This window comes from Lithobates pipiens, unplaced genomic scaffold (genome assembly GCF_037356315.1).
Source record: "Lithobates pipiens isolate NorthernLeopardFrog02 unplaced genomic scaffold, aLitPip1_a1.2 Scaffold_22, whole genome shotgun sequence".
Taxonomy (NCBI): Eukaryota; Metazoa; Chordata; class Amphibia; order Anura; family Ranidae; genus Lithobates; species Lithobates pipiens.
In genome coordinates this window covers 29,863,803-29,883,897 of record NW_027507784.1, presented here as the reverse complement: position 1 = coordinate 29,883,897, position 20,095 = coordinate 29,863,803, and the positions used below count along the sequence as shown (strand labels likewise).

General features: G+C 48.2%; 1 protein-coding gene across 1 annotated transcript in view; it reads right to left on the bottom strand.

The window, feature by feature from the left end:
- STX4 (syntaxin 4) overlaps positions 1 to 10,072 on the bottom strand; it is a 32,892-nt gene extending 22,820 nt beyond the window's left edge. The window contains exons 1-5 of the mRNA XM_077447229.1: positions 9,959 to 10,072; positions 5,368 to 5,457; positions 3,055 to 3,154; positions 1,062 to 1,136; positions 243 to 310 (exon numbers count right to left, since the gene is read on the bottom strand). Of these exons, the coding sequence (XP_077303355.1) occupies positions 243 to 310; positions 1,062 to 1,136; positions 3,055 to 3,154; positions 5,368 to 5,457; positions 9,959 to 9,988 (363 nt within the window). The 5' untranslated portion in view covers positions 9,989 to 10,072. The remainder of the gene's footprint in view (positions 1 to 242; positions 311 to 1,061; positions 1,137 to 3,054; positions 3,155 to 5,367; positions 5,458 to 9,958) is intronic.
- Positions 10,073 to 20,095: the final 10,023 nt, after the last annotated feature.

Below are 20,095 nucleotides of genomic sequence, written 5' to 3'. Positions count from 1 at the left end.
CTCCTCGTCTCGCCATCACTCCTCCGCCCTCCTCGTCTCGCCACACCCTTCCTCCTTCCATTTTCCCCTTACCTTCTCTCTCAGCATTATTGTTCCCTCCCTCGTCACCATTCTTCCCTCCCTCCTCTCTCGCCATCATCCCCCTCTCCCTGCTCTCTCACCGTCCATTCTTCCACTCCCTTTCTTGCCATCCCTCCCTCTCACTCATCCACACATATATCCCTCTAAAAAGTAGCCGATACCTGCGTCTTCTTCACCCGCTTGTAAACCGACCCTCTCACTACATCATCGTCATCTTTTACCTCGATTTCTAAAATAAAGAAGAGCTCTATGAGACACAAAAACAACCCCAAGAGGCTGGTTGGGGGACAGGTGGTGGTCTTAGGACTAGATCCTGCAGTTCAGAGACAGGCACATACTAAACCAGAATTCTAAGAGATTACGGGAGAGAAGAGGATTAAGGATAGAAACTTACCACTGGGCCATCTTACACCCTCGAATGCCAGCAGATAAAAGTAAAAAAAGTAAGACAAGAGAATCGAGACTGTTTAAATGGTGCACACAGAACGAAGTCAGAGATCAGTTGGACAGACAGACACCAACTAACTGCCCAGGCCTCTAGAACACAGCAGCAGATATATGAACAGACAATCCTACTGAGACACCCTGTAAGTGGCCCCATACCTACACTTCTCCTGTATGGATGTGGCAGTGGCCACTGTTTTTTGCCTGCCATAATGCTGCTGTAGGAAAAAAAAAAAGGGGGGGCTTAATAGGAAGGGGGCGGTGCTTCCTAAAACAAAGAGACACGTTACACTGTATATAGCAATGATAGGTCAACTTGAACCTTTGTACATCTGCCTATAAGTGCACAGCCAGGAGCCATTAGCAAGCTACTGCTAGACAAACCAAGAGCAAGACAACAAGGGGTGCAAGCAGAGATAGGACACTCTGACTAATCATACTAATGGGGACAGACAGGAACCCTGCTGAAGAGGACAGACAGGAGTCAGACACACACAAGAGGAGTAAATGATGAATTTAAGAGACCATTCACTTACTCTGCAATTTCGCTCGAATCTCTTTTGATAAAACTTTTATCTCTTCTCTCAGAGACTGTAAATCTCTCTTCATACCTGAGAGACAGACAGAGCCATTATGGAGACCATGTGACCGGCAGCTGCATCAGTATAAAATATCAGATATTGGCAGCTGCAAAATCGTCTGGTAATATTGAAGTGTAATCAAACTGGTTAGTAGGAAAACATTGTGATAACCGGAACAGCCTGCATGAGAAAAACAGTTTCAGGGTGGGTGGAATGGTTGGTGTAAGATTGCCTCAAGTCCTTGGATTGGGGGGGGAGGGGGGGGGGGGGGGTTGTGGACAGTTTGTGTTACTGTGCTATAGTCACTGGATGGGCAGTACATAGTCATTGCAGGGGCTGTACAGTCAAGAGACATAATCGACCGACAATGCAAGAGTGCTGCTGTCAATAGATGGACAGAACAGTCTAAACAAGTGCTGTAGTCCCTGGGTGGTTGGGAAAGTCAGTAGACAAATGGAGGGGGGGCGCTAGGACAGTCAAACGGAAGAGTACTGCCGACAAGTGGGGGGATAGGACAATCAATGGAAGAGTACTGTGGACAATGGGGGGGGGGGGGCTAGGTCAACGGAAGAGTACCGCCGACACTGCAGGGAAAGGAGAGACAATGGAAGAGTACCGCCGACATGGGGGGGGGGGGCTAGGACAGTCAACGGAAGAGTACTGTCAACAAATGGGGGGGCTAGGACAGTCAAACGGAAGAGTACTGCCGACAATGGGGGGGGGGGGGCTCGGACAGTCAATGGAAGAGTACTGCCGACAAATGGGGGGGGAATAGGACAGTCAACGGAAGAGTACTGCCGACAAATGGGGGGGGAATAGGACAGTCAACGGAAGAGTACTGCCGACACTGGGGGGATAGGACAGTCAAAGGAAGAGTACTGTGGACAATGGGGGGGGGCTAGGTCAACGGAAGAGTACCGCCGACACTGGGGGGCTAGGACAGTCAACGGAAGAGTACTGCTGACAAATGGGGGGGGGGGGGGGCTAGAACAGTCAACGGAAGAGTACCACCGACACTGCAGGGAAAGGAGAGACAATGGAAGAGTACCGCCGACATGGGGGGGGCTAGGACAGTCAACAGAAGAGTACTGTCAACAAATGGGGGGGCTAGGACAGTCAAACGGAAGAGTACTGCCGACAATGGGGGGGGGGGGGCTCGGACAGTCAATGGAAGAGTACTGCCGACAAGTGGGGGGATAGGACAGTCAACGGAAGAGTACTGCCGACAAATGGGGGGGAATAGGACAGTCAACGGAAGAGTACTGCCGACACTGGGGGGATAGGACAGTCAATGGAAGAGTACTATGGACAATGGAGGGGGGGGCTAGGTCAACGGAAGAGTACCGCCGACACTGGGGGGCTAGGACAGTCAACGGAAGAGTACTGCTGACAAATGGGGGGGGGGGGGCTAGAACAGTCAACGGAAGAGTACCACTGACACTGCAGGGAAAGGACAGACAATGGAAGAGTACTGCCGACACGGGGGGGGGGGGGGAATAGGACAGTTAACGGAAAAGTGCTGCAGACACCGGGGAAAAAGGACAGTCAATGGAAGAGTCCTGTAGTTGCTGAGAGGATAGGACAGTCAATGGAAGAGTGCTGCTGTCATTAGGGGAATGGGACAGCCAATGAGAGAGTACTGTAATTGTTGGGAGAATAGGTCAGTGAATGGAAGTGCTGTAGTCTCTGGGAGATATTAACATGTACAAGAATGCTGCAGTCACTGGTGGGGCAGTCAGTATAAGAATACTGCAGCCATGAGATGGGCAGACTAATCAGTCACTGGATGGGTGAAGCAGCCAATGGATGGGCGCTCAAGTCTCTGGAGGAGGCGGATCAGTTGGTATTGGATAAGAAGAGCAGTCAATAAAATTGAGCATCATTATGAGGGCGGGATGAGCAGTCATTAAATAAATAAAAAAACACGTCAGAAGGAGCAGACACTTACTGTCATCTGGAAGCGGCTGGCTAAGAACTGTCGTCTGATTGGACTCTAGAGATTTCACTTTATTCTTGAGTAGTTGTAGGGACTCCTGAATCTGCCGCGTCTGAGGATTGACATTGATCATTCATCATCATCATCATCATCTACCCCAACATCACATTCTTCCCATTACAGACTTCTATGAATCCTCCTCCAACATTTGACCCCGCCTCCTTATGACCATGTGCCACCCATGTTTCACTACATACAAGTGTGTGTGTGTGTGTATATTATATCTCCATCCTAGAAAGAACTGAATTTAATTTTAAAGCACTTCTATACCCAAAATGTTATATACTGCAGCTTCTTAGTCCTTAGATGTGATGGTAACATTACTTTTTGATTTTTCCCTTTACTTTCACCTGGTGATCCTGCCAGCAGGGGCGGACTGACAACACTCTGGGCCCCCGGACCAAATAAAGCAAGGGCCCCCTGTCAGACCCCCGCCCATGTCCCACCCCTGACCCCGTCCAAGGCCCACCTCTGACCTTGCCCCTACATTTTGCACAAAGACTTACCTTTTTACATTTATTTTTATTTTATTTTTTAATGGGACCTGGGGGGGGGGGTCTCTCTAACAGTGTCCATTAGAAAGCATTCCCTCCAGGCCCCATTAGTGGCTGGCTGGCTCCCTGGTGTGAGTGGGCCACAGTGGGTGGCTGGCACACTGGCTCTGCTGTGGGTGGGTCACCGTGGGTGGGTGACTGACTGGCACCGTCCTTGCTGTGGGTGGGTCACCATGAGTGGCTGGCTGGTACCCTGGCCCTGCTGTGGGTGGGTCACCGGTTTGGGTGGGTGGGTGGCTGGCTGGCGTGTCCTCCCCTCTTTCGCCGTTTTGGGCACAGTTTGTCAAGGCGAGGGAGGGACTTGGAGGGAAGCGGTTGCCTGTATCCGGGATGATAGAACTAGAAGATTTGCAGCAGGTCCAGTGCGCGGAGGCATGCAGCACAACACACAATGACGTTGCGTGTGTGTGGGTCCTCTCTGTGTCCATTTGAGAGCCTCAATTAGAAATAGGCCTCATCAGTGCCCATCAATGCAACCTCGCCAGTGGCCATCAGTGCAGCCTGTATAATGCCCATGAATGCAGCCTCACCAGAGGGGCCCCTCGATGCAGCCTCACCAGAGGGGCCCCTCGATGCAGCCTCACCAGAGGGGCCCCTCGATGCAGCCTCACCAGAGTACATGAGGGTTAGAGAGAGGAAAGCTTCTTGATCACACAGATCGGGTAACTCCCGCTGTGACACCCATCGACCGCTGTCATCAGATGTCCCGCCTCCTGCACCAGCTCCTTTGTTAGACGTCACACATCCCAGCATTGGATGAGTGTGAATTCTATCAAGAGTTGGTGTAGGAGGCGCGACCTTCGGATGACAGTGGTAAGTGAGAGTTACCGTCTGTGTGTGACCAGAGGGCGCACTCCCTCCCCATTAGCCTCCAAGGCAGCTCTGAGGTCCATGTCGGCCCTGAAAAGATGATCGCCAGGGCCCCCTGAACCGGCCCTGAAGGTTCCAGCAGGTAGCGCTGGCGTGCCCCCTTCAGTGGCCGGGCCCTCGAACCACGGCCGGTCAGTCCGATCCCTGCCTGCCAGTAGCAAACTTTCTGGGTGGCTACACTAACATCTCTACTGTATCTGTAGAGAGATCCATGGTTGTCACACAGACTGGACAATAAACATGTCTGCCTTTGTCTATCTCCATTACATTGGGTGGCAAGATTGGTGGTTTACCCAAGAAAGACAACATTGTTTTTGCTTCCAGTTCAACTCACAAGAAGTGAAAAGGACACCGCATTTCTGGCGGGATCAACAAATAATCCTGCACTAGCTGAAAGTTTTGTGCAACCCCCCATATCGAATGACTGGTCAGCTGCAATATACTTGTGTTCTTGGATTTAGGCTGGCCATAGACAGTGTGAATTTCTTTCCTGCAGCCACGGGTTGCAAGAAATTTTCACGATTCCCCCCATCAACACAGACGGTGCTGACAGGGGAATCCCTCCTGCCGGGTTATTCTCGTCTCCTGGCAGAAGATAGTGAAGTGAATCCGGAAGGCGATCAATTGATCACCTTGTTACATTCAGCCTGGCCCTTAATGGTTGGAAATCCCGGCCGGTTCCTGCTGAAATTCCAACAGTGTATGGCCAAGCCTTCGTTTTGTTTTAGCTGCCAACAGCCACTCCATTAACAGACCTTGCTATCATTTCAACTGCCCCTCCCGGTGCGTCCTGCAACTGAACACTGGTTGCCCCCCACTCCTCGCTCCACACTAGTGTTACCGTTTCGAAGAACTGCTTATCGAACTCTTCACCGTTCTGCGAGGGATCCATTAACACCTTGTGCTCATCTGGTTCTGAATCGCTTTCAGTCTGCAGAAGGGAAAAAAAAACAAAAAACAAATGGCCATTAATATGACAGCCCAGATCCGTACCCAGCCCGGCACCGGTAGACATCGCTGCAGCCCAGTGATGGACCGGGTCAATGGCACCTGTTGGGTGGGCAGAGGCACCAAAAGGAAAGCCTCGTTGATGAGCGTTTCCTTTTATATCAATGTTTATATCGGCTGCACTTTCCTATTCTCCATTTCACTTTTAATACATTTTTATTCTTTTTTTATTTCTTTTTTACAAAAACAACATCCGATTCATGGAATTATATGAAGGAAGGAAGGCCATAGATCAGGGGTCTTCAAATCATGGCCCTCCAGGTGTTCAGGAACTACAATTCCCATCATGCCTAGTCATGCCTGCGAATGTCAGAGTTTTACAATGCCTCATTGGATGTGTAGTTTCGCAACAGCTGGAGGGCCCTAGTTTGAGGATCCCTGCCATAGATGATGTGAAAGTTGACCGATTGTGTTGATGGGGGGGAATCCCTCCCGCGATTGTGTTGATGGGGGGGGAATCCCTCCCACGATTGTGTTGATGGGGGAGGAATCCCTCCCACGATTGTGTTGATGGGGGAGGAATCCCTCCCACGATTGTGTTGATGGGGGAGGAATCCCTCCCACGATTGTGTTGATGGGGGAGGAATCCCTCCCACGATTGTGTTGATGGGGGGGGAATCCTTCCCACGATTGTGTTGATGGGGGGGGAATCCCTCCCACGATTGTGTTGATGGGGGGGGAATCCCTCCCACGATTGTGTTGATGGGGGGGGAATCCCTCCCACGATTGTGTTGATGGGGGGGGGAATCCCTCCCACGATTGTGTTGATGGGGGGGGGAATCCCTCCTTGTGTTGATGGGGGGGGGGAATCCCTCCTTGTGTTGATGGGGGGGGAATCCCTCCCACGATTGCGTTGATGGGGGGGGGAAATTCCTCCCACAATTGCATTGATGGGGGGGGAAATCCCTCCCACAATTGCATTGATGGGGGGGGAAATCCCTCCCACAATTGCATTGATGGGGGGGGAAATCCCTCCCACAATTGCATTGATGGGGGGGGAAATCCCTCCCACGATTGTGTTGATGGGGGGGAAATCCCTCCCACGATTGTGTTGATGGGGGGGGGATCCCTCCCATGATTGTGTTGATGGGGGGGGGGATCCCTCCCATGATTGTGTTGATGGGGGGGGGAATCCCTCCCATGATTGTGTTGATGGGGGGGGGGGGAATCCCTCCCATGATTGTGTTGATGGGGGGGGGATCCCTCCCATGATTGTGTTGATGGGGGGGGTATCCCTCCCATGATTGTGTTGATGGGGGGGAATCCCTCCCACGATTGCGTTGATGGGGGGGGGGAAATCCCTCCCACAATTGCATTGATGGGGGGGGGAAATCCCTCCCACAATTGTGTTGATGGGGGGGAAATCCCTCCCACGATTGTGTTGATGGGGGGGGGGGATCCCTCCCATGATTGTGTTGATGGGGGGGGGAATCCCTCCCATGATTGTGTTGATGGGGGGGGGGGGAATCCCTCCCATGATTGTGTTGATGGGGGGGGGGGAATCCCTCCCATGATTGTGTTGATGGGGGGGGATCCCTCCCATGATTGTGTTGATGGGGGGGGGATCCCTCCCATGATTGTGTTGATGGGGGGGGGATCCCTCCCACGATTGTGTTGATGGGGGGGGGGATCCCTCCCACGATTGTGTTGATGGGGGGGGATCCCTCCCACGATTGTGTTGATGGGGGGGGGATCCCTCCCATGATTGTGTTGATGGGGGGGGATCCCTCCCATGATTGTGTTGATGGGGGGGGGATCCCTCCCATGATTGTGTTGATGGGGGGGGGATCCCTCCCATGATTGTGTTGATGGGGGGGGATCCCTCCCATGATTGTGTTGATGGGGGGGGGATCCCTCCCATGATTGTGTTGATGGGGGGGGGGGGGGATTAAAAAAAAAAAAATACACCCTGCAAGACAAAGGCATAATGAGCTAGTATGCACAGCATCGCCGCTAGAAATGGCACGCTCGGTGCGCTCGATGTCTACGCTATTCCTGCAAATATCTCCTAAACCTTTTAGGCTTGGGAGATATTTCTTGCACCTACAGGTAAGCCTCAATCTAGGCTCACCTGTAGGTTAAAGTGGTTGTAATGGGTTTACAACCACTTTAAAGTTTATGTGTGTGTAAAGGCAGGCGTCCCAATACTTGTGGTAATATAGAGTGTGTGTGTATATTTATATTTTAAGCAGAGGCCCTAGAGAATAAAATGGTGGGTGTTGCAATTTTCACCCGATTTCTCATCTACCCTGAAAAGAATGAGATTAAAAAAAATAAAAATGACATATATTTATTATTAATAATAATAATAATAATAATAATGTGATGCTGATATCTTCACTTCAAGTCCAAGATGTTATATGACATCCTACGAGGGGGAAGTGGTTAATACTGTAAATTTTACTGAAAATACAGCAATTTTCTTCGGATCTTCTTATTATGTGCATGGACCATGACTCCCGTGTGAGATTGCTGAGCCTCCATGCATGATGGGAAGAATCCAATGAATGAAAGGGTCGGTCAAGCTGGGGAGGAAAGGGCTAGATAATGATGGGTGCTCTCTAATGCACATTGCAGCTTTTAATGTACTTTATGAGAAGTTTGCAGCGTGCAGTGAAATCCCCGTCCCGGATGTGCGGGAACAGAGCCAGGAGATCTCGCTGCTGGAGGACATGGACTCCGCCCACTAGCATCCACTTATAACTACACATCCCTTCTAGGTGGACTGATCCATTAAGCCACGCCCCCCCCCCCCCCCCCCAGAGCTTTCAATGGATACCGTTAGAGCTGCGCGATTCTGCCCAAAGTTCGAAACCACTACTTTATTTTTTTTGCTTTGAGTAAAGATCACGATCCTCTCGTGGTGTAACATCCGCTTTCACATTATACAAAAAAATTGGGCTAAGTTTACCGTTTCGTTTTTTTTTTGTTTTTTTTTCCTAAATAAATTGCATTTGAAAGACCGCTGCGCAAATACAGCGTGACGTAAAATATTGCAACAACCACCATTTTGTTCTCTGGGGTCACTGCTAAAATAAAAAAAAAAAATATTATATATATATATATATTTTATAGTTATATAAAAATATAATATATGTTTGGGGATATATATATATATATATATATAGAATATAATATGTTTGGGGGGGGATAGATATATATATATATATATATATATATATATATATATATATATATATATATATATATATATATATATATATATATATATATAAAATAATTTATTTATTTATTATATATAAAATATATGTTTGGGGGTCCTAAACTATTTTCTAGCAAAAAAAATAATGATTTTAACTTGTAAGCAACAAGCGTCAGAAAAAGGTTTAGTCTTTAAAGTGGTTAAACTTCCATCATTTACAGACCGAAGTTCATTCCTTTGATCTAAAGAACAAAATGTTGCAATGTTTATAGTTTTTTTTTTTTTTTTTTTTTTACATCTGTTAGATTTGGCAGATAATTTTCTGCATAGAAATAATCTGGAAAATGTTTTAAGACCACGAGTGGGCCTATTGGTAGACGAATTGCGATCACGAGCGATTAATTGCGCAGCTCTAGATAGCGTGCAATAAACGGAGGATTATATCATCCACTATATTATTCCTTTTACACCTCCAGCTGTACCCGGTCAAGACGCCCCCACCTATTGCTGGGACTTGTAGTTCCACAGCGACAGACTGACGTATTCATGTCTGAGGTCATCATGGAAACCATCGCCGGGTTGATGGGGAACGCAGAGAAATCCCTCTGCGTCACTTGTCTCATACAATCAGAATGAGCTTTGTGAACTGAGCCCCCCCCCACCCACCACCTGAATATAAATCACATACATTACTCTGGCCAGGGGGGTGGGGCTCCCCAGAAGACCCCCACCTCCCATACGTAAAAATTACCGGTGTCCCTGGTTAAGGAGATGCGGCTCCTGGAGGCCATGCTGGGCCCTGTAGTTCCTCCCCCCCACCCCCAGTGATGTCATTGTGTGAACTGAATCTGCAATGGACCCCCCCATATTATTAATATCGGTGTCCCTGGCAGGAGGAATGGGGCCCCTGGAGGCCATGCTGGGTCCTGTAGCCCCCCCCAGTGTTTTCACTTTGTGAATTGAGTCTGCAATGGAGCCCCCCATATATAAATAATACACATGCCCTGGTTATAGGGATGGGGCCCCTGAAGTCCATGCTGGGCCCTGTAGTCCCCTCAGTGATGTCACTATGTGACCCCCCTGTGTATACATAGTCCCTGTGTCTCTGGTTGAAGGGAAGTCCCCCCCCCCCCCAGTGCTGTCACTGTCAGTCTGCAATGAAGAACCCCCTCCCCATACACCCTCTCTATACAAATCATACACAGAGCCCCTGGCAGTCCATGCTGGGCCCTGTAGTCCCCTCCCCTGTGACGTCACTCACACAGCCCAGCTCCTTGGTGCGGTCCCTCATCCTGCAGGTACAATGTTGCTCTTCTCAGAACTTCACCCTCGCACTCACTGCGCCTGCGCGTCACCGCCCACTACACCCTGTGACGAAACGCCCGCACCATAGAGAGGAGAGCAGAAGAAGGGGGGAGGAGCGCTGCATGTTGGGATATTGGAGGAGTCGGGCTGCTGCAGAGGGGGAGGAGGTTGCTGGGTGTACTGAGAGGAGGGTGGAGGAAGGTCACATCCTGTACATATCCTGACTGAGATTCCATGGGTCTCCTCTCCATTCTCTATTCTATTCCGTGGACCTACTCTCCATACTGTATAACACACAGAGCACTGAAATCATAATAATACATAGATAATGGCAGGTGAAGGCAAACCTCCACATTCTACAGTGGAGGAGGGTGGGGCTGCCAGGGATATTATTGCTATAAATGTCCCCTGGAGGAAATGTCCCCTCACTTCCTGTCCTACCTAGAACAGGAAGTGAGGGGACACAGACAAGAACAATAGATGTCCCAGTACAGCAGGGAGGGTCAGAAACTCTCAGTTTATATTGGTGTTGGTGTCTCCATGAGGAGCTTTCCTCTCACTTTCTGACCCCTCTGTATCTATCTCTGTACAGCAGGGGAGGGTTTAGAATCCCTCAGCTCATGTATTGCTGTCAGTGACCCCATGAAGACATTTCCCCTCACTTCCTGTCCTAGTTCTGACCTCTCCCTGCCCCCAGGACAGGAAGTGAGGGGACCTAGGAGTAACAAATATCTCTGTACAGCAGGGGAGGGGTTAGAAACCCTCAGCTCATGTATTGCTGTCAGTGTCCCTGTGAAGAGATTTCCCCCCACTTCCTGCCCTACCTAGAACAGGAAGTGAGGGGATATAGGCAGGAATAATAGAAGTTCCAGTACATAAGGGAGGGTCAGAAACTCAAGCGGTTGTATGGGTGTTGATGTCCCTATGAATGGCTTCCCCCTCACTTCCTGACCCTCTGACCCCTCCCTTCCCCCAGGACAGGAAGTGAGGGGTCACAGGAATAACAAATATGTCTGTACAGCAGGGGAGGGGTTAGAAACCCTCAGCTCATGTATTGCTGTCAGTGTCCCAATGTAGATATTTCCCCTTGCTTCCTGCCCCACATAGAACAGAAAGCCCCCCTACCTAGAACAGGAAGTGAGGGGATACAGGCAGGAATAATAGATGTTCCAGTACAGCAGGGAGAGTTAGAAACTCTCAAGAGTTTGTATGGGTGTTGATGTCCCTATGAATTGCTTTCCCCTCACTTCCTGTCCCTCTGACTCCTCCATACCCCCAGGTCAGGAAGTGAGGGGACGCAGGAGTAACAAATGTCCCTGCACACTACAGTGGGGGAGTGTTAGAAACTCTTAGGTCATGTATTGCTGTTGGTGTCCCCATGAAGAGACCCCCCCCCCCTCACTTCCTGTCCTACCTAGAACAGGAATTGAGGTGGCACAGGCAAGAATGATAGATGTTCCAGTACATCAGGGAGGGTCGAAAAATCAGAGTTTGAATTGGTGTGGTGTCCCCTTGATGAGCTTTCACCTCACTTCCTGTCCCTCTGACCCCTCACTGCCCCCCAGGACAAGAAGCAAAGAATATCCCTGTACAGTGGGGGAGGGGTTATTAGAAACCCTCAGGTCATGTTTTACTGTCAGTGTCACCATGCAGAGATTTCCCCTCACTTCTTGTCCTGGATGTGGTGGGGGGTCACTGGGACAGAAAGTGAGGTGACAAAGCCAGGAATAATGTTACAGTACAGCGGGGGAAGGTTAGATACTCTCTAAGTGTTTGTATTGGTGTTGCTGTACCCAGGAATCGATTTCCTCTCACTTCCTGTCTTGACAGGAAGTGAGGTAACACTGTCAAAGATAATGTTCCAGTACAGCGGGGAAGGGGTTGGAAACTCTTTGAGGGATTTTAATGGTGTTGGTGTCCCCATGAGGAGATTTCCCCTCACTTCCTGTCCTGGCGGGATTGGTTGGAGAGGAAGTGAGAGAAGTATCTCTGGAGCCTTACCGCACTTTACCACAACACGAAAGTGTAAATGGACCCTTAGGGGGTTTTAAATGCTGTCAGTGTCCCCCGTGAAGAGGTTTTCCCTCACTTCCTGTCCCAATGGGGGAGGGAGTAGGATAAAAAGTGAGGAGACAGAGCCAGGAATAGCGAATATTCTAGAACAATGGGGGATCTGTTTGTTTGTTTTTTATCATGGAGGGTACTCCTGGTCAATGGAGAGGGGGTGGTTACTCTTTGGCAGCTCTCTGGAGATCTAGCTCCCACATCATGGTGAGTGTTTCCAGGTAGATCAATGTACGGGGAATGGTTATTGTGGCAGCTCTCTCGGGATCTTATATCACAGTGGGTGTTCCTTGTCAGGTAGAGGGCATAGTCATCCTTGGGTACCTCTCCCAGGATCCTAATTTCATATCATTGGTTATTGTCCCAGTCAGGTCAATGTAGAGGGATGGTTACCCTTTGGCAGGTCTCCCAAGATCTGGATCTCATATCATGGTTGGTATTCCTTGGTCAGGAAGAGGGGTTGGCTACCCTTTGGCAGGTCTCCCGAGATCTGGGTCTCATATCATGGTTGGTATTCCTTGGTCAGGAAGAGGGGTTGGCTACCCTTTGGCAGGTCTCCAGAGATCTGGGTCTCATATCATGGTTGGTATTCCTTGGTCAGGAAGAGGGGTTGGCTACCCTTTGGCAGGTCTCCCGAGATCTGGATCTCATATCATGGTTGGTATTCCTTGGTCAGGAAGAGGGGTTGGCTACCCTTTGGCAGATCTCCCGAGATCTGGGTCTCATATCATGGTTGGTATTCCTTGGTCAGATAGAGGGGTTGGCTACCCTTTGGCAGGTCTCCCGAGATCTGGATCTCATATCATGGTTGGTATTCCTTGGTCAGGAAGAGGGGTTTGCTACCCTTTGGCAGATCTCCCGAGATCTGGGTCTCATATCATGGTTGGTATTCCTTGGTCAGATAGAGGGGTTGGCTACCCTTTGGCAGGTCTCCCGAGATCTGGATCTCATATCATGGTTGGTATTCCTTGGTCAGGAAGAGGGGTTGGCTACCCTTTGGCAGGTCTCCCGAGATCTGGGTCTCATATCATGGTTGGTATTCCTTGGTCAGATAGAGGGGTTGGCTACCCTTTGGCAGGTCTCCCGAGATCTGGGTCTCATATCATGGTTGGTATTTCTGGTCCAGTAGAGGAGATAAATACTCTTTGGCAGGTCTCCCAAGATCTGGATCTCATATCATGGTTGGTATTCCTTGGTCAGGAAGAGGGGTTGGCTACCCTTTGGCAGGTCTCCAGAGATCTGGATCTCATATCATGGTTGGTATTTCTGGTCCAGTAGAGGGGATAAATACTCTTTGGCAGGTCTCCAGAGATCTGGATCTCATATTATGGTTTGTGTGACGGGAGTCACTTTTGGCGAGGGGACCATGGAACCCAGAATCCCTTGGGGAGGTTGGGAAACCCTTGCTCCCCATGCACCTCCTATGTTTAAGTCACCCTGTGTCTCTAATGGGACACAGGGTGACAGAGAACCCCAGTCTGATCTGTACTAATCGGACTCGTACAGCCACACTGGAATGTTGTGTGTGTGTGTGTGTGTATATATATATATATATATATATATATATATATATATATATATATATATATATTGTATATTGTTTCATACTATGGTGTGCTCTGTGTTGGATCGTTTGGGGTGTGGCTGTATTCCATTGGCCTATTGTGTCTGTCTGCCTTGGGTATTATGGGATGTGTATTTAGATTAGCTGTGAGAGGGGAGGGGGCAAATTCATCCAACAGCTCTCCTTGCTAATTGGACAGTCTAACTGAAGTTTGAATATCTCTGTGTGCCTGTGTTTCAATAAACAGTTCCATGTGGCAGTTTTGTAACTGAGCTAATTTTGCTTGGTTCTTACAATATATGGGCTGTAATATCTGAAGTTCCAGGCTGGAGGAAGCAGTGTGAGGACGAAAGCACGCAAGCGGAGGGTGGGACCTTCCGTTACATTGGTGGCAAGTAGTGGGACGCTTCCTGCAGTCTGGGACATCCAAACCTCCACCTGGATCCAAGATCAGGATAGAAGACTTGGGTCACCACCGCGGAGATATGAATCTGGCATCAGAGTTCCCGGGGCTGGTGATGATCGTCCTTTTGGCATACTCCAGGACCGTGTCTGTGGATGAATACCTGGAGCTCAGGCAGCAGATTTGGGTGGAGCTCTGGATTGGAGCCCTCCAGGTTCGCTGGTATGTAACAAGGCAGAGCTCTGCTAACCTCTGCCCAGCACCGTTAACATCTTCTGAGTTCTACGGACATGGTGAACCTCTATGCCCAGACACCAGTTCCAGAGGGTTTTAATAGACTTCTCTGCTGAAGAAGGACAACCTGGTGAGCGTCCAGCAGGAGAGCTGGCATCAGGGCCAAACACCACTGAGCTCTCCCCAGCACCAACAGCAGCATCTGTGGAGTTACCAGAAACTTCTCCAGCTGAAGCGCTGACAACTGGACAGAGGGTCCAAGACCTCTGCCCCACACCTACAGCAGTGCCGGAGGCCCAGGATGAGAAGGAGATGGTCACTTCCCAACAGCAGATTAAGATCCAGGGGGAGAAGGGAGAGGAGGTGTTCATCCTCCCTTCCAAACAGTCGGCCAGGGTGGAGGAAGCGATCTTTCTTCCCCAGCAAAGATCAGTGCACCTGGGAGACAGTACCAGAGACATGTTGTTCCAGCAGCTAGATGAAGGTAAGGGGGATGGAGCAGCCAGCTCCCCTTCCCAGCAGCAGACAGCACCCCAGAATGATACCACCAACCCAGCAAAAGAACTGGCAACAGAGCAGAGTGCTGCTGGCCTCTGCCCTCAACTAACAAAAGATGCGGTATCCACCTGTATACTCCAGGGATGCTGGGCGGTCGGCCCAGATCCCCAAAAGCATGATGAAGTGAACCCAGCCACCTTGTTTTCTTTCCAGCGGCTGAAAGGACTCCAGGGAGAAGGGCCAGTCTGCACTTCTCCCCAGCGGGTGGGTATGTTCTCTGAGAGAGGCAGAGGTTGGCTGGTTGAGTAATGCTATGTTTGGGACAATTTATTTGGGGTACTGTGTGGATACCGGCATTGGGGGGACTGGAACTACTAACTAACTTCGGAGTCAACCCGTCTGGGGTTTCCTCCTTTGTTAGTCTGCTGCCGAAAGCGGAGAGATGTGACGGGAATCACTTTGGGCGAGGGGGCGGGGGGCCCGTGGACCCCAGAATCCCTTGGGGAGGTTGGGAAACCCTTGTTTCAGCTCCCCATGCACCTCCAATGTCTAAGTCACCCTGTGTTTCTAATAGGGGCACAGCATGACCGAGAACCCCAGTCTGATCTGTACTAATCGGACTCACTGTACAGCCACACTGGAATGTTATATATATATATATATATATATATATATATATATATATATATATATATATATATATATTATATTGTCTCATGCCATGGTGTGCTCTGTGTTGGCACGTTTGAGGTGTGGCTGTATTCCATTGTTCTATTTTGTCTGTCCGCCTTGGGTATTTTGGGATGTGTATGTGGATTAGCTGTGAAGGGGGAGGGGGCGAATTCCTCCAACAGCTCTCCCTACTGATTGGACAGTCTCCTGATGAGAAGTTTGAATATCCCTGTGTACCTGCGTTTCAATAAACAGTTCCATGTGTCAGTTTTGTAACTGAGCTAATCTCACCTGGTTCTTACAATATATGGGTTGTAATATCTGATATCTGAAGTTCCAGACTGGAGGAATCACAGTGGGTGTTCCTTGTCAGGTAGAGGGAATAGTCATCCTTGGGCACCTCTCCCAGGATCCTAATTTCATATCATTGGTTATTGTCCCAGTCAGGTCAATGTAGAGGGATGGTTACACTTTAGCAGGTCTCCCAAGATCTGGATCTCATATCATGGTTGGTATTCCTTGGTCAGGAAGAGGGGTTGGCTACCCTTTGGCAGGTCTCCCGAGATCTGGGTCTCTTATCATGGTTGGTATTCCTTGGTCAGATAGAGGGGATGGTTACCCTTTGGCGGGTCTCCTGATAACTGGATCTCATATCATGGTTAGTATTTCTGGTCAGGTACTGTAGAGAGGAGGGTTACCCTTTGGCAGGTCTCCCGAGATCTGGATCTCATATCATGGTTCGTATTCCTGGTCAGGTACAGGGAATGGTTACCCTTTGGCAGGTCTCCTGAGATCTGGGTCTCATATCATGGTTGGCATTTCTGGTTCAGTAAAGGCGACGATTACACTTTCCTGGTCTCCCAAGATCTGGATCGCTTATCATGGTTGGTATTTCTGGTCAGTTAGAGGGGATGGTTACAATTTGGCAGGTCTCCCAAGATCTGGATCTCAAACCGTGGTTGGTACTTTTGGTCAGATAAAGGGGATGGTTGCCCTTTGGCAGGTCTCCCGATATCTGGATCACATATCATGGTTGGTAATTCAGGTCAGGGGTAGGGGATGATTACCGTTTGGTAAGTCTTCCAAGATCCAGATCTCATCATGGTTGGTATTCATAGTCAGGTAGAGGTAATGATTACTGTTTGGTAAGCCTCCCAAAATCTAGATCTCATATCATGGCTGGTATTCCTGGTCAGGTAGAGGTGATGGTTACACTTTGGCAGGTCTCCTGAGATCTGGATCTCAAATAATGGTTGGTATTTCTGGTCAGGTAGAGGGGATGGTTTCCCTTTGGCGGGTCTCCTGAGATCTGGATCTCATATCATAGTTGGTAATTCTGGTTGGGTTAAAGGGATGATTATCATTTGACAAGTCTCCCAAGATCTGGATCTCATATCATGGTTGGTATTCCTGGTAAGGTAGAGAGAATGATTACCATTTGGTTGGTCTCCCTAGAGCGGGATCTTATATTATGATTAGTATTGTTGGTCAGGTAGGGGGGATGATTACCTTTTGGCAGGTCGTCCAAGATCTGTATCTCATATCATAGTTGATATTTCTGGTTAGGTAGAGGGGATAGTTACCCTTTGGCAGGTTTCACGTGATCCAGATCTCATATCATGGTTGGCATATCTGGTCAGGTAGAGGGCATTGTTAATCTTTGGCAAGTCTCCTGAAATCCAGATTTAATATCATGGTTGGTATTTTTAGTCAGGTAGAGGGGATGGTTACCCTTTGGCAGGTCTCCTGAGATCTGGATCTCATATGACATTTGGTATTACTGGTCAGGTAGAGTGGTTGATTACCCTTTGGCAGGTCTCCTGAGATTTGTATCTAATATCACAGTTGATATTCCTGGTCAGGTACCCTTTGGCAGGTCTCCTGAGATCTGTATCTCATGTCATGGTTGATATTCCTGGTCAGGTACAGAGGATAATTACCCTTTGGCAGGTCTCCTGGAATCTGAATCTGATATCATGGTTGGTATTTTTGGTCAGGTAGAGAGGATGATTACCTTTTGGCAGGTCTCCCATGACCTTGATCACTTATCACAGTTGGTATTCCTGGTCAAGGCAGCATAGAGGGGATTGTTAACTCTTTTGCAGCTCTTTTGCCGAAATATGGTTCATGTGGAATGATGTGCTTTCTTAGTCAAGGCAGACTAGAGGTGATGCTACCCTTTGGCAACTCTCCTGGGATCTGGATCTCCTATCGTGGTCAGCACTCCTGCTCAGGTAAAGGGGATGGTTATGCTTTGGTGGCTTTCCTGGGATCTGTTAATCATATTGCGGCGGGTATTCTCATTTAGGTCACTGTAGGGGGAAAGGTTTACCCTTTAGTGTCTCTCCAAGGAATGATGAACACAGGTCAGCTCCTAACACAAGCATGGACTGTGCAAAGAAGAAAATCAGCCAGAATACGTAAAGGCCAAATTTAAAGCAGAACTCCAGCCTTTCGACATTACCATTCCTGCCAAGTGTAACTGTTGCAAGGTGGTGTTGACTATTTACCCATGAAATATGACTGCTGTGAGTTAGTTTGACTTTTTTACATAATACTCTTTTCCTTTTGGCCCGGTCTTCATGAGTACTGGAGGCAGAGCTCACTTTTGGACCTTTTGTATCGTTTTTGACATCCATGCGGACTTATGGCCTTTTGGGCAGCTGCAATCTGCAACTGTAGCACTAGAGGTCACTGTTGGCTATCTATGTGTATGCAGCTTTTCCTAGCCAGAACCCTTCTAAGTGATGCTTGTATCAAACAAGTCATGTGACCCTCTCCACCACCAACCAATGTCATCTCAGAGAGAAGAACACAACATATCTTAATTATGGGATCCCCATTCCTTTCATTCAGTCATACACATGTGGAAGAGTTTCAAGAAACATAGGAGGACAGCTGAATGATACCATTATCATAGCTATAACCAGGGGGGACACAGACTTTGCATGACACCCACTAACTTCATGGTGGACATAGACACCTATCCTGGGTCATCTTGGCCCAAAAAATGCTGTTTTCTATCATTTGCAATTGGCTTCTGTGCTCTAAGGGGCAATCATTGTCAACGCAAGAATACATTTTTTTACATTTTAATTTTATTACTGGCTCTTCCATGTCACTATCCTTTTCACTATTAAAGCTGTCAAACCGGACCGGTGCCTTTAAAGATTGTCAGTTACTTAAACCAGACATCTTCCCTATTGTAATGTTTGATAAAAAGAAGGGAAGGGGATAAAAAATGGGCAACGGGACTTTATATGAAACAAATTACTTAGGGTAAATTAATTCAATCAATATAATATATTAAATTACTAATTTATTGGAAACACATCAAGAGGTAGTACAGTGGGTATATTGATAATAATCAAATATATGATATACAGAATTAAATAATATAATAAGTATAATTGTCACATAGTCCAATAAATGCACTGTCAGTTTCCTGTTTTCTATGTCATGTTCATTATTATCATCGTATCATGAATTTTATTGGACTATGCGACAATTATACTTATTATATTATTTAACCACTTGCCGCCCGCCCTATAGGCAATTGACGGCTGCAAAGTGGTTTCATAATCCTGACCGGACGTCATATGACGTGATCAGAATTATGAGCCGCTGCGCGCCCCCGAGGGCGCGCATCGCGGCGATCGTTGTTGCAGGGTGTCAGTCTGACACCCGGCAACTACGATCTCGGTAAAGAGTCTCCGACGGAGACTCTTTACCACGTGATCAGCCGTGTCCAATCATGGCTGATCACAGTGTAAATGGGAAGAGCCGGTGATCGGCTTTCCCTCACTCGCGTCTGTCAGACGCGAGTAGAGGAGAGCCGATCGGCTGCTCCTCTGACAGGGGGGGTCTGTGCTGATCGATTATCAGCACAGCCCCCCCGAGTGCCCTGTATTGAAGTGGTTAATTCTGTATATCATATATTTGATTATTATCAATATACCCACTGTACTACCTCTTGATGTGTTTCCAATAAATTAGTAATTTAATATATTATATTGATTGAATTAATTTACCCTAAGTAATTTGTTTCATATAAAGTCCCGTTGCCCATTTTTTATCCCCTTCCCTTCTTTTTATCAAATATCGGGGATGGAGTCCTGTGTACTGGATGGTCACGGCTCATATAAAGTCCTACTTGTTCTCGCTTTTACTTTTATTTTTTCTATTGTAATGTTTGTCAAGACAACAAGCTTTGACCATATCTACATGGTTCATGTTTGCAGGCCACATAATGTGCCGCTTTTATTTTAGGTCAGCTAAATGTATTCCAGGGGCATCACAGCAAAGACGTTCATTGTTTTATAGTTTTAATGTCTTTTATTTAAGCAGCCACAGCCTGTGGAGGTCCAACACGCTAGAGCTCTCCAGTCCGTTCTCTCCGCTGAATGGAGAGCTCTGACTCTAAATCAGTAGGGGGTGAGTCAGACCTCTGCAAAGAGATCATTGATTCCACACAGAGATCAAGCGTCCTTCTCGGCAGTATGCTGGCAGGGGACAGGCTTTTCTGCTCAGGCTGTGAATTTTTTTCCCTTTTAGAACAAACGTGGACTTTGCACAATTAAGTCCAGGTATCACATGAGTGTTCTTCAAGTTTAGTTTTCCTATGTGTTCTACAACAACGTCTGTGGCAGAGACTTGTT